Here is a 22673-nt window from a genome sequence, read left to right as displayed (position 1 = left end):
TTCCTACCCTTTATTTGATGTCTTTTAACCAATTACTGATCCATGAGAAGACCTTCCCTCTTAGCCCATGACTACTTACTCTGCTTAAGAGCCTTTGCTGAGGGACTTTGTCAAAGGCTTTCTGAAAATCCAAGTTCACTATATCCACTGGATCACCCTTGTCTACATATTTATTAGAATTCTTTGAGGGACAACAGATTGGTGAGATATAATTTCCCATTAAAAAAACATATTGACGCTTCCCCAAAAAACCATGTTCATCTATGTGTCTGATAATTCTGTTCTTTACTATATTTTCAACCAATCTGCCTAATACTGAAGTTAAGCTTACTAGCCTGTAATTGCCAGGATCACCTCTAGAGCCTTCTTTTAAAAACTGGCATCACATTAGCTATCCTCCAGTCATCTGGTACAGAAGCTAATTTAAGCAATAGGTTACACACCACATTAGGAGTTCAGCAATTTCATATTTGAGGTCCTTCAGAATTTCGGGGTTAATTCCATCTAGTCCTGGTGGCTTATTTCTCTTTAAATTTATCAATTTGTTCCAAAAACCTCTTCTATTGACACTTCAGTCTGGGGCATTTCCTCAGATTTGTCACCAAAAAAGAATGGCTTGGGTTTGGGAATCTCCCGCACATCCTATGCAGTGAAGTCCAATGCAAAGAATTTGTTCATCTTCTGTGCAATGGTCTTGCCTTCCTCGTGTACTCCTCTGGCATCTCAATTGTCCAGTGTCCCCACTGACTGTTTGGCAGGCTTCCTGCTTCTGATGTACTTAAAAAAAATTTTTTTGCTCTTATTTTTTTGAGTCTTTTCCTAGCTGCTTTTCACATTCTTTTTTGGCTGCCTAATTCTACACTTTGCTTGCCAGAGTTTATGTGCCTTTTTATTTTCCTCACTAGGAACTGACTTCCAATTTTTGAAAGATGCCTTTTTGTTTCTAATCACCTTTTTTACTCTACTGTTTAGCCATAGTGGCATTTTTTTTGTCCTCTTACTGTTTTTATTTTATTTGGGGTATACATTTAGTTTGAGCGTCTATTATGGTGTTTTTAAATAGTTTCCATGTGGCTTACAGGCATTTCACTCCTGTGACTGTTCCTTTTAATCTCCATTTAACTAGCTTCCTCATTTTTGTGTAGTTACCCTTTTGAAAGTTAAATGCTACTTGATGGGTTTCTTTGGTATTTTTCCCACTATAAGGATGTTACATTTGATTACATTATGGTCGCTATTACTGAGCAGTTCAGCTAGATTTATTGGACCAGATCCTGTGCGCCATTTAAGACTAAATCAAGAATTGCCTCTCCCCTTATGAGTTCCAAGACCAGCTGCTCCAAGAAGCAGTCTTTAATGGGGTCTAAAAAATTTTATCTCTGCATCCCATCCTGAGATGACATGTACCCGGTCAATGTGGAGACAGTTGAAATCCCCCATTATTACTGGATTTTCTGTGCTTGTAGCCTCTCTAAATTCCCTGAGCATTTCACAGTCACCATCACCATCCTGGTCAGGGGGTCGGTAGTATATTCCTACTCATTATTCAAGCATGGAATTTCTATCCATGGAGATTCTGTGCTACAGATTGATTCATTTAAGATTTTTACTATATTTGACTCTATGCTAATTTATGCACAGTCATTTGCATGCCACTTCCCCATCTCCCACAAGTTTTCCAACAGTGAACATACAGGCTTGGAGACTAGAAGTTTTCCAAATAAAATTCCATCAGAAGTAGAAACTTTCAGCTCTCCCTTAGAGTGTCATTCTGCAAACCTTCTTTGTCTGGTTCCGATCTTACACGATCTATTGATGTTATCTGATTTGCCTCAGTAGTTCTGAAAAACATTTCTCAGGAACATACAGCAGCCAGATGGGCTAACACAGGATTAGATGTTAGAAACTGAACTGATTGCAGAAAAGATGATGGAATAAGACTCCCTGAAATTGTATTTTTCTCCAGGTTTAACCTGATGCCTGTTCTGGATGCCTGGGAACTGGAGAGGGAGTCTGGATATCAGATGATATGCTATTTGTTTTTTGAAGTCTTTACTCTTATGAATAAGCTTTTTTATTATTCGCTGATGCAGAGATCTCTTCAATCAGAATCCATCTTTTCAAATAATGGGACAGATAGCAGCTACTACTAACATGCTCCTTAGAGCACAAGTCTGGGGAGAGTTCCATCAAGCTATTCACAGACTATACTAAATCCTTTGTGTCCTGTTGGTACTAAATTATATCTCTTCATTTGAGTACCGCCATTTGTTTTACTGGTAACCACTCTATTAAACTCAGTTTAGTCCTATTCCTTTTTAAACCTTCTCCCTTACATTATAGGGTAAATCTGTTACTTAGAAATTTCAGCCTTCTCTTGAAAGCTATACACTAGCCCATATGAAGCTTGGAGTATCACTAGCCCTCAGAAAAGAAACCCAACTTCTAGATCATTAATCATTTGGCGCTACAGAAATAAAATCATCAAAAGATAAAGTTCCCATTTTGGAAATACAGTTTCCTTGCAGCATTTCTTTAGAAGAGGAGACATTTCAGTCACATTTTGTTACACTGATATTATCTTTTAAATAAGGGGAAAGTTATTACTCTGTTGAACCACAAGTCAGTTGCACTTACATTATATACTCTGCCGTCTTGTGCTTTCAAGTATTGAGGAAACAGACCGTCTGCATACCGAGAAGCCACAAATTTCCCCAAGCTGGACACATAATCTACATTCAAGATTATAAACGGTTGCCAGTTATACGGATTATTTTCATTATGAACTGTTTTTCTAAATCATATACAACAGAAGAGAGGATAAATGGCACTGTCACTAAACTCTTTTCTTTTGGTCAGCCAAATAACATTTTTACAGCAACCTACAAACCCAATTCAATAATGCCTCTACAGAGGAGACAGTAAGGTTCTTTGGATAAAAGGGGGAATTTTTTCCAACAAGTGATACATGATGCAGGATAGATCCTAAAAAAAGTTACTATCTGACTTTAGGTTCATGCAGCTGGAAGGGAGGATTTGTTCTATCCATGTGATGTTAGTGAGCTTTAAAAAGGTTCTATTTACGTTGAGTTGTAGAAATTATTCTCATCTCCTAGAACCATGTCTAGTTATATCTAATGGGGAATAAAAAAACATACCATCCTGGTTACTGGTAGAAAACTTCTTGGGACTTTAGATTTCTGCAATTTAACTTTTGTATTTTCCATTTACATCTTAAAAGCAAGTGCAAATATTTGTCAGTCAAAAGAGAAACAAATCGTGGATGGATGATGCCCTCCCGTGACATATATGAAAAGGAGCAAAAGTGAATGCAGCTGAAGGCATGTCTACACTGCAACTGAAGGTATGCAATTTGCAGTACAGGTAACATAACTGCAGCACTAGCTTTTATCTAACTAGTGCACTAAAAACAACAACAAAGATGCGGCAGCAAAAACTTCAGCATGTGCTAGCAATGCGAGTACGTCCCTAGAGGGGCTTGTACATCCTGTGTGAGGCTGGTGCCACTCTATTTATGCTGCTGTTTTTGTCATGCTAGCTAGATTAAAGCTAGCACAGATATGCCTACCCGAGCTGCCAATCACATCTTCAGTTGCAGCATAGACATACCCTGAAGAAGGAAAAGCATGTTCTCTGCTCCCTTGATGGCAACAAAAGTTTCTTGGCAGTAGCTCTGCATAGCTGGGACTCCACTGACAGGAAAACATAGAGCATGGGAATATTTAAGAGCCATGGAGCAGCTATTCTATGCAGCATGCTCCTCTGCTAACTCACTGGCTTTTTGCTGGTAAAACCGTGCTATAAGAAGTATTCACTCCTCTCAGCATCATCTACCTCCTTAATCCAGAGAGGAGTGAGTATGCAACCTCTATCTAGCCTTCTAGTAATGAAAGCAAGGCTCCTGGCAGAGGAGAATACAGTATTGCTGGATGTGCAGTGCTAGACTCTCAATTACCCACGGGTCAAAGCCAGCTGCATTCTTAAATTAAACAGCATAAAACAATTATTAATACATTACAACTACTACTTCTTAAACTGTAAGTTCTTCATGTCACGGAATGCCTTACTGCACTTTGTAAAGCCTTATTATGTAAATGGTTTATAATTATTATTTCTCCTCACAAACTCTCTCCTCCAACTGCTACACAACTGCGAATTACAAATTTGTCTTTGATATTGCAGAGCTTGATTTTGCAAGAAAAACAGTCCGAGTTTAAATCTGGTATTAATTACCTGTCTAAAAATTACCAAAATGTTCAACTGGAAGCACAATACAGTAATAATTTATGGCATGGAGCTCAGGAGGATCTTTGTGTTTTCAGTCCACGAAGGACAGGGTTCTTGTGGCAGTTACATTTTCGGGCTCCAGGGGAAAGGTTTGCATGTATGGATTCTGGAACATTCAGTATCTAAAGTTATTTCACAAATGTAGCTAGACTGAGATCACAATTAAAGTGAGGAACATGATGGTGCAGATTTAAAAAAATACTCTCTCTCTCTCTCTCTCTCTCCCCCTCTCCTCAAGAGATGAGAAGCCATGTGGGATATATTCCCAAGCTAAAGTGAAGATGCGGAATGTGACTTCCCTTTCTCTTTTCTAAGATAGCACCAAAAAAAAAGAAACAATTTTAAAGGCTCCACCCCATATACTGTGCTGCTAAAAAGGAGCATGAAGCTCTGGACTATTCCAAGTCAACTTTTAGCTTTTACCATTGGCTACTCTCCTACCTTCCCTGTGCTGAAATCCAATTTGTGATAAAATCTGAGAGAGGGATAGTTTGTTTCTCTTGAGTCCATGACACTGAAGCCATTGAGAGGATGAGATGAGAGGCTGTACATCCAAGTCCCACAAAGTGCTTTTCAGTCTCCTTTCCTTCTCTTTTGACTTCCCCTTGTGGGCAATGTCGGAATCTGACTTTTCTTGCTCTCTTTTGTGTTTCATATCAAAGGTAACCTCTATAAAGAGAAAAAAACATGAGTGTTTAAACTTACCAAAAAATTGTTTATTCCCTCCCACCATCACTTGTCTCACCATTCCTTTTGCAAGGCATATTTTATATTTATCTCTCTACCTTTTTCTCATTCTACTGAAAAGTGTGCTTAACTATGGAAAGTCACCTTCAATTCCATATGTTTACCAGCTATCATGTCCCTCTGCCAGAAAGCAACCCTTCGAACCCACAAGAGACTTAACTCCAAATACTGGGAGAAATAATAGGCAATCATAACATGCACATCAGAAGCTTTCTATTGTAAATTATCCAAGAATACATGCAAAATATGTCTACTTCTTAAGATACTCACGGTCACTCCAGGCAACTCTTTTACACAGATTTCCGATCATTCTGGACTCCTTGATTTGGGGGCCTTCTTTGTTTTCCTCTTAAAAACCTGCAGAATTAAAACCAAACAAACACTATTCAGTATACAGAGCAGCAGCCATGTTAGTCTGTATTCGCAAAAAGAAAAGGAGTACTTGTGGCACCTTAGAGAAGTCTCTAAGGTGCCACAAGTACTCCTTTTCTTTTTGCTATTCAGTATAGTACCACTCAGAGGCCCAATCACAACTGAGACCTTATTGTTCTAGGCAATTACAAGTATAAAATAAAAAACAGTTTGTACCACAAAGAATTTATCATCTAGAAGGTCAATCTTAGAAATACATGCATAACTTTAATCATGCATATAGTCCCATTAGATAACATTACACATGTGTGTGACTGCAGTGTCAGGACCTAAATGTGGAAAAGACACAACAGGTGGGAATAGAACAAAAAGGTAGCGGGTCAGACATGTGAAAGTAACAGGACTACAGGATTGCATATACTGGTTGAGTGTGCAATTTTGAGGCTTCAAGATTTTTAAGTTTCATTTGATTTTTTTTTTTTAATAAAATGAATGAAGAAGAGATATTTATGAATCAGTAGCAGGCCACCTGCCTAACTGCTGTCACCATGGGCATTACTGCAGAGACAGGATAAATTACAATATAACTAATCTGTAACAAAAGAATAACTATTCCTCCCTCTTTCTCTTTGCAGAATCAACAGTGTTATTTTTAATCTCTTGTATATTAATCTATCAACTATTATAATCTAGGAAGACACTAACAACACTAAACACAGATACAACCTTAGTTCTTATGGGCCCTGGTAAGAAAAAAGGCAAGGAGTCCTCTTTGCAACCTGATAATATATGTTATGTATATAATGTGTACTATATGTACAGAATAATTTTATTTTATCTTAATAAAATTACACATTAGTAGCAGGGTCAATATAACACTCAAAGAGAATGCCTTTTATTGGGCAACCAAAGACAATGTGTCTGTGTGATTTCTAACCAGAAATAGACAAACTAAAAGGTTTGTTATCCTAGCAGCTTCATGTTAACAACTAAACTGAGCAGTATTTTGCACAGTCTTCTGCATTTGAATTGTGGATCCCAGAAGCCATCTCCTTTTTGTAGCTTCCCATAGTTTGACTATAGATTTTCCTTCATTTTATAATAGAAATTCCACTCCTGATCACCCCGTCTGAACAGCATCTGTATGTAAAATGAATTTTATGGAAGGGGAAAAAAAAAAAGGTTCCTTGACAAGAATATGAAACGGCTTCAACATAAATATCAAATTAACCTCAAATATAAGGAAAGGCAACCAGCTAACCCTGAGCCCAAAATCGGAACCAAAACAGATTTTTATAAATTCAATAAAAGTTCACCTTTATCCTTTCACTCTGCCCAATACAGAAAGGTTTTCTGCACCCTCACTTACTGTGCATCTTGAGTTTTTAATCTGCGCCGGGAAAACTGGACTATTTGATAAATACAAGAACAGCACGGGAAAGCCTGAGGAATTTCAAAATTGGAATAGAACTGATGAGAGCCCAACAAATTGTGAAACCTTGGCAAGGAACATGTATTCACAGAGCTAAGACAGAAGGCTGTTTCATGTGGAGGGAGGAGTTAGGGGAGGATGAGAGACTGGAAGGGCTTGGAGCAGGGATGAGCAAACTTTTTGGCCCAAGGAACACATCGGGGTTTCAGAACTGTATGGAGGGCCGGTAGGAAAGGCTGTACCGCCCTGAACAGCCTGGCCCCGCCCCCTATCTGACCCCTCCCACTTCCTGCCCCGACTGCCCCCCTCAGAACCCCCGACCCATCCAAACCCCCTCCCCCGCTCCTTGTCCCCTGACTTCTCGCTGCCGAGACCCCCGCCCCAACCATCCCCCCGGACCCCACCCCCCGCTCCCTGTCCCCTGACTGCCCCTACCCCTATCCACACGCCTGCTCCCTGACAGGCCCCCCGGGACTCCCACGTCCTATCCAACCACCCCCTGTCCGCCCCCCATCCAACCCACTCCCTGCCCCCTTACCACGCCGCTCAGAGCAGCAGGACGGGCAGCTGCGCTGCTCGGCCAGAGCCAGCCAAGCCGCTGCGCAGTCCCGCCACCCAGAACACTGGCAGCATGGCGCGCTGAGGCTGCGGGGGGAAGGGGGACAGCGGGAGAGGGGCTGGGGGCTAGCCTCCCCAGCTGGGAGCTCAAGGACCGGGCGGGACAGTCCCGCAGACCGGATGTAGCCCGTGGGCCGTAGTTTGCCCACCTCTGGGTCGGAGGATTATGAGGCGAGGGAGAACACAGAAAGGGTTGTCAAAGATCTGACACCTACCCATGCCATGGGGAGTTATCTACAGCAAAAAGAAAAGGAGGACTTGTGGCACCTTAGAGACTAACAAACTTATTTGAGCATAAGCTTTCGTGAGCTACAGCTCACTTCATCGGATGCATTCAGTGGAAAATACAGTGAGGAGATTTATATACAGACCATGCAAAAATGGATGTTTATCATACACATTGTAAGGAGAGTGATCACTTAAGATGAGCTATTACAGCAGGAGAGTGGGGTGGGGGGAGAGAAAACCTTTTGAAGTGATAATCAAGGTGGGCCAAGTACTCCTTTTCTTTTTGCGAATACAGACTAACACGGCTGCTACTCTGAAACCTATCTACAGCAAGTAACTTTGGGGATTTTTAGAAGTCAAGAGCCATGCAGAAGTGTGAAAGCCACAAAACTGAACTAACCGGTGTATCATGAAATACAGCCAATGATAATGCAGGAGGGAAGGAAAACACATGCCCTCGGGAGTAGGGGAATTTATGGTTCCATAGCTTGATTTTCTGAGCACCCACGACCACAGCTCCCATTGCAAACCAGGCATGACTGGGGCTACACCACCCTACCCTCACCTCTCTCTTTCCACGGGAACCTGGGTGTTTTAAGGGTTGCCCAGCAATGGCGCTCAGGGGCCTGGGGCTTTAGGGGTACTGGTGGGGAAAATAATGACAATAAACATTTAACTCGCTGGGGCCCCTGGGAGCTGCACCCCTGTCCTGGGGTCAGGGAGAGGGCTCCAGCTGCAGGCAGGGTGGGTGGGGGGAAGGAGATATGGGTTTAACCCCTCAGGGCTCGCTGGCCCGGCCGCTCCCCTCACCACGTGGAAACGTGACATTCCATCCCGGCCACGGCGGCGGCGCCCCCTGCCGGCGCCCCGCTGGCTCGGCCCCTGCAGGCTCCCCTCACCTGGCTGCGGCCGCTCCGCCGCCGCTTCCATCCCATTGTGACGAACGCGGCGGGTTCTAAGACGCGGCCGCCCCAGTGTTGACGCTGGAGACAGCTGGGTTGCTAAGGCGGGGCCAAGGGGAGCGGGGGCGGGGCTGATGCCTCAGGCTAGCGCCACGCCCCCGCCACCGACCAGCCCCTTGCCCGGGTAGCGGGGTAACCCAGTCGGAACGTGCCTGTGTGTCACCCGCTCTCCGTGCAGGGGGCCCGGGTGTACTCCTGGGGGCCTGTTTACATGGCCAGCTGGGTGCCCTGATGTATTTTGCTTGCTCAAGCTGACTTCCAACGAGCGCTGGTAATTTACAGGACGCACCGCGTTTGATCTATTTCTTTGTTCATGGATCGCCGGCGGGACAAGAGGTTCTTGGTTAGACGGTTCGAAAAGCACCAGGGACTTTAACACCCGAACTGGGAAGAACTTTCTTTTATTGGGGTTCCAGATTAAACTGAATTTGCTTCCCACCCCTCCTTCCACGCTCCCGGCACAAGTCATCATCGCTGATTGTATTAGTGTCGGTCTCAGGATATTAGAGAGACAAGGTGGGCAGGGGCAGAAGGTTGGTATAATTTTTTTGTGGTGCCTAGAATGAGTCCAAGTCCTGTCCCACCCCCCACACACCTGCTTAAGGGGCTCTGGGAGGGAGGTTGGATGCAGGAGGGGGTTTGGGGTGCAGGCTCTGTGAGAGAGTTTGGGTGTGGGAGGGTGCAGGCTCTGGGAGGGAGTTTAGGTGCTGGGTGCGGGCTCTGGGTGGGGACAGGGGGTTGGGGTGTAGGACAGGGTGTGGGGCTGGGCCAGGGATGAGGAGTTTGGGGTGCAGCAGGCAGGCTGTGCTGGGGTGGGGGTCCAGAGAGGAGGACTTTGCCTAGCCCTTTCCCCACCGGCAGCAGTGAGGTCCAGGGATGGGGGGCCCCTCCTCTGCCCCCCACCCCAGCACAACACTCATCCAAGCCCTCCCCAGGCTGCTGCTTAGGAGCTCCAGCCAGGATAAGCCCCCTGCCTCGGAGTCTCAGCCAGCCCCTGGCGCCCCTCCCTCATAGCCAGCAGCGGATGGCAAGGGAGCACAGCGCAGAGCTGCAGGGGGCAGCCTCCTGCTGCCCAGGACAGGCAGGGACGTTCAGGGAAGGTGTGTGGGGGCAGCAGGCAGGGCTGGGGGAAGAGACTTGGCCCCGAACATTGGTGGAGCCGGGCCCCCTGAGTCCTGTATTTGGTGGAGCCCGGGCATCACGGACCCATATAACTCGCCATCCCTGAAGGTGGGTGAATATCATCTTTTATTAGACCAACTTCAGTTGGTGAGAGAGAGAAGCTTTTGAGCCGTACAAAGGAAGAAGAGCTCTGTGTGGCTCAAAAGTTTGTCTCTCTCACCAGCAGAAGTAGGTCCAATAAAAGATATTACCTTATCCACTGTGTCTTGCTAGTATTAGAACGCATTTATTTACTTAGTAACACATCAAAGGGAACAAAAGGGCCACAAGCACCGACACTTTAATAGATATAAATATAAAAGCCAACAAAGACACAGTAGCTTTTGTTACCCCTGGTCATGGTTGCTTAGTAAACAAAGGTGGAAAAGAGAATCTCCTTATAAAGTGTACAGTTCAAATATGTACACTACCAGTCTCTTAGTTGGAAACTATGTTTATATTTTTCTTCATATATTTGGAATTGAGAGTTTAAAGACTAGACTGAACATGCTAAGTCATTCGTGATGATACAGCTGTTCCCTTGGGGGCAGAAGAGGTGCTCAGCCGTGAAAAAGTTTCCTATTATGTCAATAAAAGAAATAAGTACTGAATGTTCTGTGGATTATTTTAGATACTGGGATTACCATAATATAAGGTTTTTCAGTGGGAAAAAATGTTGTTTCTGTTTCAGCCATTCTTTATTATTCTTGAAAGTGCAACCTGTGATCTAGAGCAGTGGTGGGCAACCTGGGGCCCAGCAGGGTAATCTGATTGCAGGCCACAAGACATTTTGCTGACATTGACCATCTGCAGGCACGGCCTCCCGCAGCTCCCAGTGGCCACGGTTTGCTGTTCCCGGCCAGTGGGAGCTGTGGGAAGTGGCGGGCTGCAGGGACATGCTGGAACCGCAAACCACAGCCACTGGGAGCCTGTGGATGGTCAATGTCAACAAAATGTCTCGTGGCCGGCAAACAGATTACCCTGATGGGCCGCAAGCGGACCGCAGGTTGCCCACCGCTGATCTAGAGGCACAAAAACACATTCTGTCCATTCTTCTGCTTTGCTTTTGCAGCCTTCAGTAATGGAAGTCTCTCTTCAAAGATCTAAAATGAAAGTTTATTGAGGTCATTTTCTCTGCACTGTACCAAAAAGTAGTCAAAACTACAATCATACCTATGTAACTCCGAGAGACCCCAGTCATCAGCTGACGGGATCAAACCTTTGACCTCTGGAGCTAAAGACATGAGCTTCTACTGTATGAGCTAACCATATGGCTATTAGCTAAGGCTGTAGAGCAGACTCATTAATCTCTCTCTCTAAACAGTCTCTGTGCCACTAGATGGGACAGAACACCACACCAAGGAGGTGTGGGGATTGCATACTTTCCCTAGCTGAGGAAACGCACCCAGAGCGTCAGAGACTTCCCAGTTGATATCCTGGATGAGCCCCCCCCCGGAAAGGCTGACAAACCCCAGTCATCTGCTGGCAGGGTCAAACCTGGGGCCTTTGGAGTTAGTGCATGCAACTGGCTGTTAGAATCATAGAATATCAGGGTTGGAAGGGACCTCAGGAGGTCATCTAGTCCAATCCCCTGCTCAAAGCAGGACCAATCCCCAATTTTTGCCCCAGTTCCCTAAATGGCCCCCTCAAGGATTGAACTCACAACCCTGGGTTTAGCAGCCCAATGCTTAAACCACTGAGCTATCCCTCCCCTAGCTAAGGCTGTGGAGCAGACTCATTCATCTCTCTCTCTAAGTGGTCTCAGTGCCATTAGATGGGACAGAACACCACACTCAGGAGGTTGTGGGTTACACCTACATAGCTATACATACAGTGATTGCAGGATGTGAAAAAAATTTAAGTAAGCATTTAAATGTGCTTTAATTTTCCATACTTGTAGACTGTCAAAACCCCTAAATTTTGGACATGGCTACACTAAACAAAAAAGAAAATATTTCTTAGCATGATTTGAGTTTGCACTGTTGTTGTAGTCAGGGTATGAGAGAGAAAAGGTAGGTGAGGTAATCCCTTTCACTGGACCACCTTCTCTTGGTGGAAGTTTGTACTCTCCACCTACAGAAGTTGGTTGAATAAAAGATATTAGCTACCTTGAACTTGCAAGACTTTTCCAATTCAGTGAAAGAGTACTGGGGTACCTCCTGGTGAGATGCTAACTTGAGCTCACCCTATGTTCCATGGTGACAGTTAAGATCAACTGGGAGATTCTGGCTGTCAATTCCTAGGTAAAACTCTCTAAGACCAGCAAATAAGACATTCACTGCACACTAGGGTGACCAGACAGGAAATGTGACAGATCGGGACAGGGGGTGGAGGGTAATAGGAGCCTATATAAGAAAAAGCCCCAAATATCGGGACTGTCCCTATAAAATCAGGACATCTGGTCACCCTACTGCACACCAGGCAAACATGAACATGTCCTACTTCACTATACATCCCTGCTTCATTCACAGTACACCATTGAACTTGTGCAGAGAATGAGTCATAGTGTCATAAAATCTAAGGCCAGAAGGTATCACCAAATCATCTCGCAACCTCCTGTATATTACAGGCCACTAACACCACCCAGCACTCACACACTAAACCAACAACCAAAATTACACCAAAGTATTACAGCCACAGGAGACGAAACTATTATATGTCAGAGGCAGAAAACAGGAAGGACTGAGGTGCACTAATGCCTGAGGACTCCACAGAGGCAGCGACATGATGATGTGAGATATACCTAGATAATCCTGGCAAATGACCCATACCCAAACACTGCAGAAGAAGGTGAAAAAACAAAGGTCACTTGCAATCTGACTTGCGGAGAAATTCCTTTTTGACCCTACAAATGGCAATCAGTTAGTTCAGCCAGTCAGTTCAGCACCTGAAAGAAAGAATGCTCAGAGCCACCTCAGAGCCCTGGGTCTCCCCATCCAATGTCCCATCTCCAGCTGTGGCCATACCTGATGCTTCAGAGGAAGGAGATAAAAAAAAATCCCTTCCTCACCCCTGCAGGTGGCCAGCTGAAACCCTGAAGCATAAGTGTTTAGGAACATAAAACATAAACTGGAAGTAAGCCCCAGGGTTGCTGGGCCTTTCCCCCTACTATCACAAGCAACCCCGTCATATAATTGTCATAAATTTGTCCAGCTCTCTCTTGACACTAATTAAGTATTTGCCTCCACAACTCTTAGTGGGAGACTGTTCCAGAACCTCACCCCTCTGATGGTTAGAAATCTAACATCTAGCAGCCTGACTTTGTTCCTGGTTAGTTTATATCCATTTGTTCTTGTGCCAACATTGTCCTTTAGCTTAAATAACTCTTCACCATCCCTGGTATTTACCCCACAATGCATTTATAGAAAGCAATCAATATCCCCTCTCAGCCTCCATTTGGGAGACTAAACAAGCCAAGCTCTTCCAGTCTCCTCTCAAGGAAAAGGTTCCCCAGATGCTGTCTAGTGAATGAAGCAAAGCTCAAAATGGTGGGCAGTGAGTGAAACAGGGGTTTACTCATTGAACAGAGAATAAAAATAAATATTGAACAACTGACTCATCCGACCTGTGCACTGAACAAGGCAGGAGTCCTGTAGAAAAAGAGTTTATAATATCAATGGCAAAATCATTTATCTTATAATTCAAAAATATATTATAATGCATTTACCTAAGGAGCAGAGTTAAGGCTTCACTAGCAACCATAACTTTAGTTTGTCCTGATTTTTGAATGTTTTACTTTGCAACCCAAATTTTTTAGCATATTTCTGTGTAGCTAAAGCTGGTCATAGACTGCTTTTTTCCTGTAGCTGTTTGCTTTTTTCTTTTTTAGGGAAGAACATTTTTTAACCACAGTGAAAGGACACTCCGCTTTCTTCCCTGCTCCCAAAATTTCAAAAATTTCTTATTTTGTTCTTTAGCAATTTCTCTGCCAATATTTCAAGTAAAGAAAACAGGACTTAGCATATAGTCTAGTGCTTTATGTATGCCAAGCATGGCACATGGCACAAATATCAGGCCATTACTATTTTATGAATTAAAGATACAGATTTTTGTATAATAAAACTTCAGACACTGTCTACGAATTAGTATGCTATGAAGAGGTGAGTTTCAACAGGAAGTTTAATGTTGACACATCCTGCAAGGCACTGTCCAGTGTCACACTTCCTGTTGACTCAGACACATACACTCACAAGAACAGATTGCATTCAGTAAGACTGAGAAGGAAGCCAGGCTACATTACAGCAGCATCCATTCTCTGTTTACTTTATAAGTTATTTCTAGTGATAGTTTAAAAATACCATCCTAACGCCTGTCTTAGCACCAAAATAATACATTTTTTAGTGTGTGAGCATCAAGAGAGAACCAAAAGAATGCAGTAGTCAGGCTTTATTCCTTCCTCACATAGACAGTCCTCTCTCATCAAGAACTTCCTGAAAAAAAGAGTTCTAAATTCCCAGGCATTAGCATATACATAATGATACTATACTACCCTTTATTGGGAAGTGTTCTGTTGTAACATACATGGTACCACAAGGAAAATGGCAGGCAGAGATCCATCTCCCCCGATAATGAAAGGGTCTGCTATATACAGTGGTTCTCAAACTTTTGTACTGGTGACCCCTTTCACATAGCAAGCCTCTGAGTGCAACCCCCCCTTATAAATTAAAAACACTTTTTAATATATTTAACACCATTATAAATGCTGGAGGCAAAACAGGGTTTGGGATGGAGGCTGACAGCTCACGAGCCCCCATGTAATAACCTCGGGACCTCCTCAGGGGTCCTGACCCCCAGTTTGAGAACCCCTGTGCTATAATAGATGTGCCATTTTCTTCTACTTTCTGAATATTTTTTCCCCATTTTCTCATGATGTGATTGGCCTCAGAACTAGAGCTGGGCAAAATTATTCAATTATTTCAGAAAACAGAGTTTTTGCTGAAAAATACAATTTTTCAAAACTCAAGAAACTATTCACAAATTTGGGTCAAACTTGACAAAGAGTTTGGGCCAAAAGTAACGCTGGCTTTTTAACTCAAAATGTTTCTTTACTTTTTAAAAACATTTTGTTTCAACTTTTCCACTTTGAAACATTTCATTTACACTTTTTCATTTCAAAAATGTATTTTGTTTGCAAATTTTAAAAAAACCTCTCAAAAAGGGTGAAAAGCACCCAAAAAGGGCTGAAACAAAATGAAAAGTTTGAAAAAAATTGTTTTGAATCAACCCAAAACATTTTGGTCAATTCAAAATTAATATTTTTCAAATTTTTAGTTCAACAAAAACAATAAAAATGATATCAGTTCAAATTGAACCCAATTTTTTTTCTTCAGATATTTTGTTTTGGCACAAACTTAACAAGCAAGTATTAGTTCAGCTCTACTCAGGAAGAATATATTGCAGATGAGCCAGGCACTGTTCCTTCTGAGCTACATGCTTGCACAACCATGCACCTTGCTGGTGGACATCTCACACACAGATAAAGGCTGGCTCCACTGGAGACAGTCCCATCACTCAGCAGGAGACATCTGAGTTGAGAGGTGTATAGAGACTTTTCCTGGCCACCTGATCAAACAGAGAAGGGGGTCCAACATTATGTTCTTCCACCACTCCCCTTCACTTAATCACTCTAGCCACAACCAGTTCTTGGAGTGGATGGGAGGTCTCCTGGACTCTTCCTTCCCCAACTACTCCTGGTGCTTTTGGTTCTCAACTGGGGAAGGAGGGAAGAGGCATTGGGCTCCCCATCTCTTCACTGAGGAGAGTCAAAGTAATGAGTCATCTCTCTCATTATCATCTCTCTCTCTCTCCCCCTGTGTCATAGAATCATAGAATCATAGAATATCAGGGTTGGAAGGGACCCCAGAAGGTCATCTAGTCCAACCCATTGATGATTTAACTGGGAATTGGTCCTGCTTCGAGCAGGGGGTTGGACTAGATGACCTTCTGGGGTCCCTTCCAACCCTTATATTCTATGATTCTATGATTCTATGAACCCCCTGCTCGAAGCAGGACCAATTCCCAGTTAAATCATCCCAGCCAGGGCTTTGTCAAGCCTGACCTTAAAAACCTCTAAGGAAGGAGATTCTACCACCTCCCTAGGTAACGCATTCCAGTGTTTCACCACCCTCTTAGTGAAAAAGTTTTTCCTAATATCCAATCTAAACCTCCCCCACTGCAACTTGAGACCATTACTCCTCGTTCTGTCATCTGATACCATTGAGAACAGTCTAGAGCCATCCTCTTTGGAACCCCCTTTCAGGTAGTTGAAAGCAGCTATCAAATCCCCCCTCATTCTTCTCTTCTGCAGGCTAAACAATCCCAGCTCCCTCAGCCTCTCCTCATAAGTCATGTGTTCCAGACCCCTAATCATTTTTGTTGCCCTTCGCTGGACTCTCTCCAATTTATCCACATCCTTCTTGAAGTGTGGGGCCCAAAACTGGACACAGTACTCCAGATGAGGCCTCACCAATGTCGAATAGAGGGGAACGATCACATCCCTCGATCTGCTCGCTATGCCCCTACTTATACATCCCAAAATGCCATTGGCCTTCTTGGCAACAAGGGCACACTGCTGACTCATATCCAGCTTCTCGTCCACTGTCACCCCTAGGTCCTTTTCTGCAGAACTGCTGCCTAGCCATTCGGTCCCTAGTCTGTAGCTGTGCATTGGGTTCTTCCGTCCTAAGTGCAGGACCCTGCACTTATCCTTATTGAACCTCATCAGATTTCTTTTGGCCCAATCCTCCAATTTGTCTAGGTCCTTCTGTATCCTATCCCTGCCCTCCAGCGTATCTACCACTCCTCCCAGTTTAGTATCATCCACAAATTTGCTGAGAGTGCAATCCACACCATCCTCCAGATCATTTATGAAGATATTGAACAAAACCGGCCCCAGGACCGACCCTTGGGGCACTCCACTTGATACCGGCTGCCAACTAGACATGGAGCCATTGATCACTACCCGTTGAGCCCGACAATCTAGCCAGCTTTCTACCCACCTTATAGTGCATTCATCCAGCCCATACTTCCTTAACTTGCTGACAAGAATACTGTGGGAGACCGTGTCAAAAGCTTTGCTAAAGTCAAGAAACAATACATCCACTGCTTTCCCTTCATCCACAGAACCAGTAATCTCATCATAAAAGGCGATTAGATTAGTCAGGCATGACCTTCCCTTGGTGAATCCATGCTGGCTGTTCCTGATCACTTTCCTCTCATGCAAGTGCTTCAGGATTGATTCTTTGAGGACCTGCTCCATGATTTTTCCAGGGACTGAGGTGAGGCTGACTGGCCTGTAGTTCCCAGGATCCTCCTTCTTCCCTTTTTTAAAGATTGGCACTGCATTAGCCTTTTTTTATTCTGTCTATTCAGTCTATCTCTGTATCTCACACACAGGGTGAGCCTAGTTGACTGTTATAAAAATTCCCTACTTGTTTTTCCCCTTCCCCTAGCCTGTGTCTACCTATCTATCTGCCCTTAGGCTGGGAGCAACCCAGAGCAAGGAATGTCCCTGCTTGAAGGTCTAGAAGATGCTTAGCACATTGTAGGCACTACCATAAGCAAATCAATAGTACTAGAATGGGGGGTTAGCGATGGAGGGAAAGGTAATGAGACAGTGAAAGAGAGAGCAAGTGATGAAGATGAGACCATAATGAATGCAAGATATAGAACAAATGAGGAAAGAGACTTAGTCAATGGAGAGGAAGGAGGGAGAGGGAAGGAAGGAAGGAAGGAGCATGTAGATGAATTACAATGGGAGTAGAAAATGAGGGGGAGAGAATGGGAGTGAGATAAATTGAGCATATTTAGTAAGTTTTAAATGTTAAGCTCTCACGGTCACTCATTCCACACCCATACGCAAATAAATAGATGGAACATTGGATTCAAGTAGGGGTATCCATGGCATAAATGATAATAGGTAGTGACAGTTTGGATTGTTTGTGTGTCAGAAAGGGCCCGAGACTTAAAGAATGTGCTTCAGTGATGGTCATAAGTTACTGGGTATGTTAACAGATAGTAAAACAGAATAAAATAAAGTTAAAGTTTCATCATTCCAAGGAAACAAAGGAATTGAACTGTGTTCTCTGGGGTGCAAAGATTCAGAACATCCTAGACACTGGGAAACAAGAGCTGTAGTCCACAATCTGAAACATGGAAACGAACTGGTTCATTTTGGGGAACCAATAAAGCTACAATTCTGCAGGTTGAGACAGTGTTGTCAAGGACATTGAAATACACACTGGCAGCATTGCTTGTAAACGGATACAGAGAAGCTGTGTATGACAATGTCATCAAAATATGCCAGTGCTCCTGGCATGCCAGCCAGGATGGAGGTGATAAATTTCTGAAAACAACTAGAGGCAGAATCTCATCCAAAAGACATTCATTGGTAATGAAAGAAGCCTTTATGGGAGATTAGCAATCAGGTTGTTTTATTTAAAACATAAAAGGCAATAAGAAAGGTTCTATACATACATTAGGCACAAGAGACAGACGAAGAAAAGTGGCAAAGGGTCCTGTGGCACCTTATAGACTAATAGACATATTGGAGCATAAGCTTTCATGAGTGAATACCCACTTCGTCGGATGCCACAGGACTCTTTGCCCCTTTTAGAGATCCAGACTAACACGGCTACCCCTCTGATACATGAAAGAAAGTGTAGATCACTACTTAGGAGGAAGAAGAGCTAATAACAGTGAACATTGAGAAGGCTGAGGTGTTTAATCCCTATTTTACTTCAGTCTTCACTAAAATGCTGATTTGTAACCAGATGCTTAACACAATTAATATTGACAACAAGGGGGAAGGAATGCAAACCAAAATAGGGAAAGAATAGGTTAAACCAACCTAATTTCCTGTAGCTGTAGATGTGATAGATCTTGATTTTAGTATGGTTTTTGACACAGTCCCGCATGACATTCTCATAAGCAAACTAGGGAAATGTGGTCTAGATGAAATTATGATAAAATGGGTGCAAAACTGATTGAAAGATCAGACTCAAAGAGCAGTTATTAATGGTTTGCTGTCAAACTGGGGGGTTTATCTAGCGTGGGGTCCTGCAGTGGTCTGTCATGGGTCCAGTACTATTCAATATTTTCATTAATGACTAGGATAATAGAGTGGAGAGCAAGTTTATGAAATTCACGGATGACACTAAGATGGGAGGAGTTGCTAGATTAGAATTCAAAATAAGCTTGACTAATTGGAGAAATGTCTGAATTCAACAATATGAAATTCAGGAAAGACAAGTTCAAAGAACTACACTTAAGAATGAAAAAATCAAACGCACAACTACAAAAAATGGGAAATGACTAGCTAGTCAGTACTATTGAAGAAAAGGATCTGGGCTTTATAGTGGATCACAAACTGAATATGAGTCAACAATGTGATACAGTTGTGAGAAAGAAAAGGAGGACTTGTGGCACCTTAGAGACTAACAAATTTATTTGAGCATAAGCTTTCGTGAGCTACAGCTCACTTCATCGGATGCATTCAGTGGAAAATACAGGGGGAGATTTATATACACAGAGAACATGAAACAATGGGTGTTTACCATACACACTGTAACAAGAGAGTGATCACTTAAGGTGAGCTATTACCAGCAGGAGAGCGGGGGTGTGGGGAGGAAGAAAACCTTTTGTAGTGATAATCAAGGTGGGCCATTTCCAGCAGTTGACAAGAATGTCTGAGGAACAGTGGGAGGTGGAGGGGGGAATAAACATGGGGAAATAGTTTTACTTTGTGTAATGACCCATCCACTCCCAGTCTCTATTCAAGCCTAAGTTAATTGTATCCAGTTTATAAATTAATTCCAAGTCAGCAGTCTCTCGTTGGAGTCTGTTTTTGAAGTTTTTTTTGTTGAAGAATTGCAACTTTTAGATCTGTAATCGAGTGACCAAAGAAATTGAAGTGTTCTCCAACTGGTTTAAATGTTATAATTCTTGATGTCTGATTTGCGTCCATTTATTCTTTTACGTAGAGACTGTCCAGTTTGACCAATGTACATGGCTGAGGAACATTGCTGGCACATCATCTCAGGGCATTGGCACCCTGACAGCAGGATTGTCTGGCTATGTAGACTCCCTCCTCAGGCCCTACGCTACCAGCACTCCCAGCTATCTTCGAGACACCACTGACTTCCTGAGGAAACTACAATCCATCGGTGATCTTCCTGAAAACACCATCCTGGCCACTATGGATTTAAAAGCCCTCTACACCAACATTCCACACAAAGATGGACTACAAGCCGTCAGGAACAGTATCCCCGATAATGTCACAGGAAACCTGGTGACTGAACTTTGTGACTTTGTCCTCACCCATAACTATTTCACATTTGGGGACAATGTATACCTTCAAATCAGCGGCACTGCTATGGGCACCCGCATGGCCCCACAGTATGCCAACATTTTTATGGCTGACTTAGAACAACGCTTCCTCAGCTCTCGTCCCCTAATGCCCCTACTCTACTTGTGCTACATTGATGACATCTTCATCCTCTGGACCCATGGAAAAGAAGCCCTTGAGGAATTCTACCGTGATTTCAACAATTTCCATCCCACCATCAACCTCAGCCTGGACCAGTCCACACAAGAGATCCACTTCCTGGACACTATGGTGCTAATAAGCGATGGTCACATAAACACCACCCTATACCGGAAACCTACTAACCGCTATTCCTACCTACATGCCTCCAGCTTTCATCCAGACCACACTACACGATCCATTGTCTACAGCCAAGCTCTACGATACAACTGCATTTGCTCCAGCCCCTCAGACAGAGACAAACACCTACAAGATCTCTATCAAGCATTCTTACAACTACAGTACCCACCTGCTGAAGTGAAGAAACAGATTGACAGAGCCAGAAGAGTACCCAGAAGTCAACTACTACAGGACAGGCCCAACAAACAAAATAACAGAACGCCACTAGCCGTCACCTTCAGCCCCCAACTAAAACCTCTCCAACGCATCATCAAGGATCTACAGCCTATCCTGAAGGATGACCCATCACTCTCACAGATCTTGGGAGATAGGCCAGTCCTTGCTTACAGACAGCCCCCCAACCTGAAGCAAATACTTACCAGCAACCACACACTCCACAACAGAACCACTAACCCAGGAACCTATCCTTGCAACAAAGCCCGTTGCCAACTGTGTCCACATATCTATTCAGGGGACACCATCTTAGGGCCTAATCACATCAGCCACACAATCAGAGGCTCGTTCACCTGCACATCTACCAATGTGATATATGCCATCATGTGCCAGCAATGCCCCTCTGCCATGTACATTGGTCAAACTGGACAGTCTCTACGTAAAAGAATAAATGGACACAAATCAGACGTCAAGAATTATAACATTCAAAAACCAGTTGGAGAACACTTCAATCTCTTTGGTCACTCAATTACAGATCTAAAAGTTGCAATTCTTCAACAATAAAACTTCAGAAACAGATTCCAATGAGAGACTGCTGAATTGGAATTAATTTGCAAACTGGATACAATTAACTTAGGCTTGAATAAAGACTGGGAGTGGATGGGTCATTACACAAAGCAAAACTATTTCCCTATGTTTATTCCCCCCCTCCACCTCCCACTGTTCCTCAGACGTTCTTGTCAACTTCTGGAAATGGCCCACCTTGATTATCACTACAAAAGGTTTTCTCCCTCCCCACACCCCCTCTCTCCTGCTGGTAATAGCTCACCTTAAGTGATCACTCTCTTGTTACAGTGTGTATGGTAAACACCCATGGTTTCATGTTCTCTGTGTATATATATCTCCCCACTGTATTTTCCACTGAACGCATCCGATGAAGTGAGCTGTAGCTCACGAAAGCTTATGCTCAAATAAATTGGTTAGTCTCTAAGGTGCCACAAGTCCTCCTTTTCTTTTTGCGAATACAGACTAACACGGCTGCTACTCTAAAAGTTGTGAGAAAGTATCATTTTGGGGTGTATTAACAGGAGTGTTGTATTTAAGACATGGGAGGTAATTGTTCTGCTCTATTCAGAACTGGACACAATACTTCAGCAGAGGCCTATTGCTTCTGGGCACCACACTTTAAGAAAGATGTGGAGAAATTGGAGACAGTCCAGAGGAGGGCAACAAAAATGATAGGCAGTTTAAAAAAACCCGACCTGAAGAAAAGTGAAAAAAACTGGGTATGTTTAGTCTTGAGAAAAGACAACTGAGGGGGCACATGAAAAAGATTTCATTAAGGGCTGTTATACGGAGGACAGTGATGAATTGTTCTCCATGTCCACTGAAGGTAGGACAAGAAGTAATCAGCTTAGTCTGCAGCAAAGGAGATTTAGGTTAGACAGTAGAATAGTTAAGCACTGGAACAGGCTTCTAAGGGAACTTGTGGAATCCCCATCATTGGAAGTTTTCATGTACACTTTAGACAAACAGCTATTGTCCAGCCCACTGTGCTAAGATTACCTCTTCGAGCCCTACATTTCCATGATTTTTAAACACTTGGAGCTACTCTGCATTTCCATTATACCTTAGCCAGGCCATAATATTGTTATTCACATGTAGATTAAATGCCTTTCCCAGCCATGAGGAATTATATCATTACATTTTATTTTCTCAAGTATTTTTGTGTTACATATATTTCTGCCATCTTTGATTTATTTTTATAATTATATTTAAACTAAAAACCCAGGTTGTGATAACTGATTCTGTGTGAGTAGTGAATGCTGGAGAGTAGACTACTGACTGATAAGGGTGAATAACACAAATTCTCTATAATATTGTGTACTAGACCACAGAGGAACTTTTCTATGATAGAAAATTATACTGAAGCATGGGATCTCTCTCTCTCTCTCTGTATATATACACT

At 43.3% G+C, this 22673-nt stretch overlaps 1 protein-coding gene across 6 annotated transcripts in view; it reads right to left on the bottom strand.

Annotated features, from left to right (window-relative positions):
* VWA3B (von Willebrand factor A domain containing 3B) overlaps nt 1-8726 on the bottom strand; it is a 121690-nt gene extending 112964 nt beyond the window's left edge. For 5 of the 6 annotated variants that reach the window (XM_048858653.2, XM_075130742.1, XM_075130735.1 and 2 more), the window contains exons 1-4: nt 8605-8726; nt 5326-5412; nt 4750-4977; nt 2638-2732 (exon numbers count right to left, since the gene is read on the bottom strand). In XM_048858653.2, coding sequence (XP_048714610.2) covers nt 2638-2732; nt 4750-4977; nt 5326-5365 — 363 coding nt within the window. In that variant the 5' untranslated portion in view covers nt 5366-5412; nt 8605-8726. Of the gene's footprint in view, nt 1-2637; nt 2733-4749; nt 4978-5325; nt 5413-8604 lie in introns of those variants that run through there. The other variant, XM_048858674.2, reaches the window with a different exon arrangement.
* Between the last annotated feature and the right edge of the window lie 13947 nt (nt 8727-22673).

The sequence above is a fragment of the Caretta caretta genome, chromosome 1 (assembly GCF_965140235.1).
Source record: "Caretta caretta isolate rCarCar2 chromosome 1, rCarCar1.hap1, whole genome shotgun sequence".
In the NCBI taxonomy this organism is placed as follows: Eukaryota; Metazoa; Chordata; order Testudines; family Cheloniidae; genus Caretta; species Caretta caretta.
The sequence above is the reverse complement of the archived record's forward strand: the minus strand, read 5'-3'. Positions and strand labels throughout refer to the sequence as shown.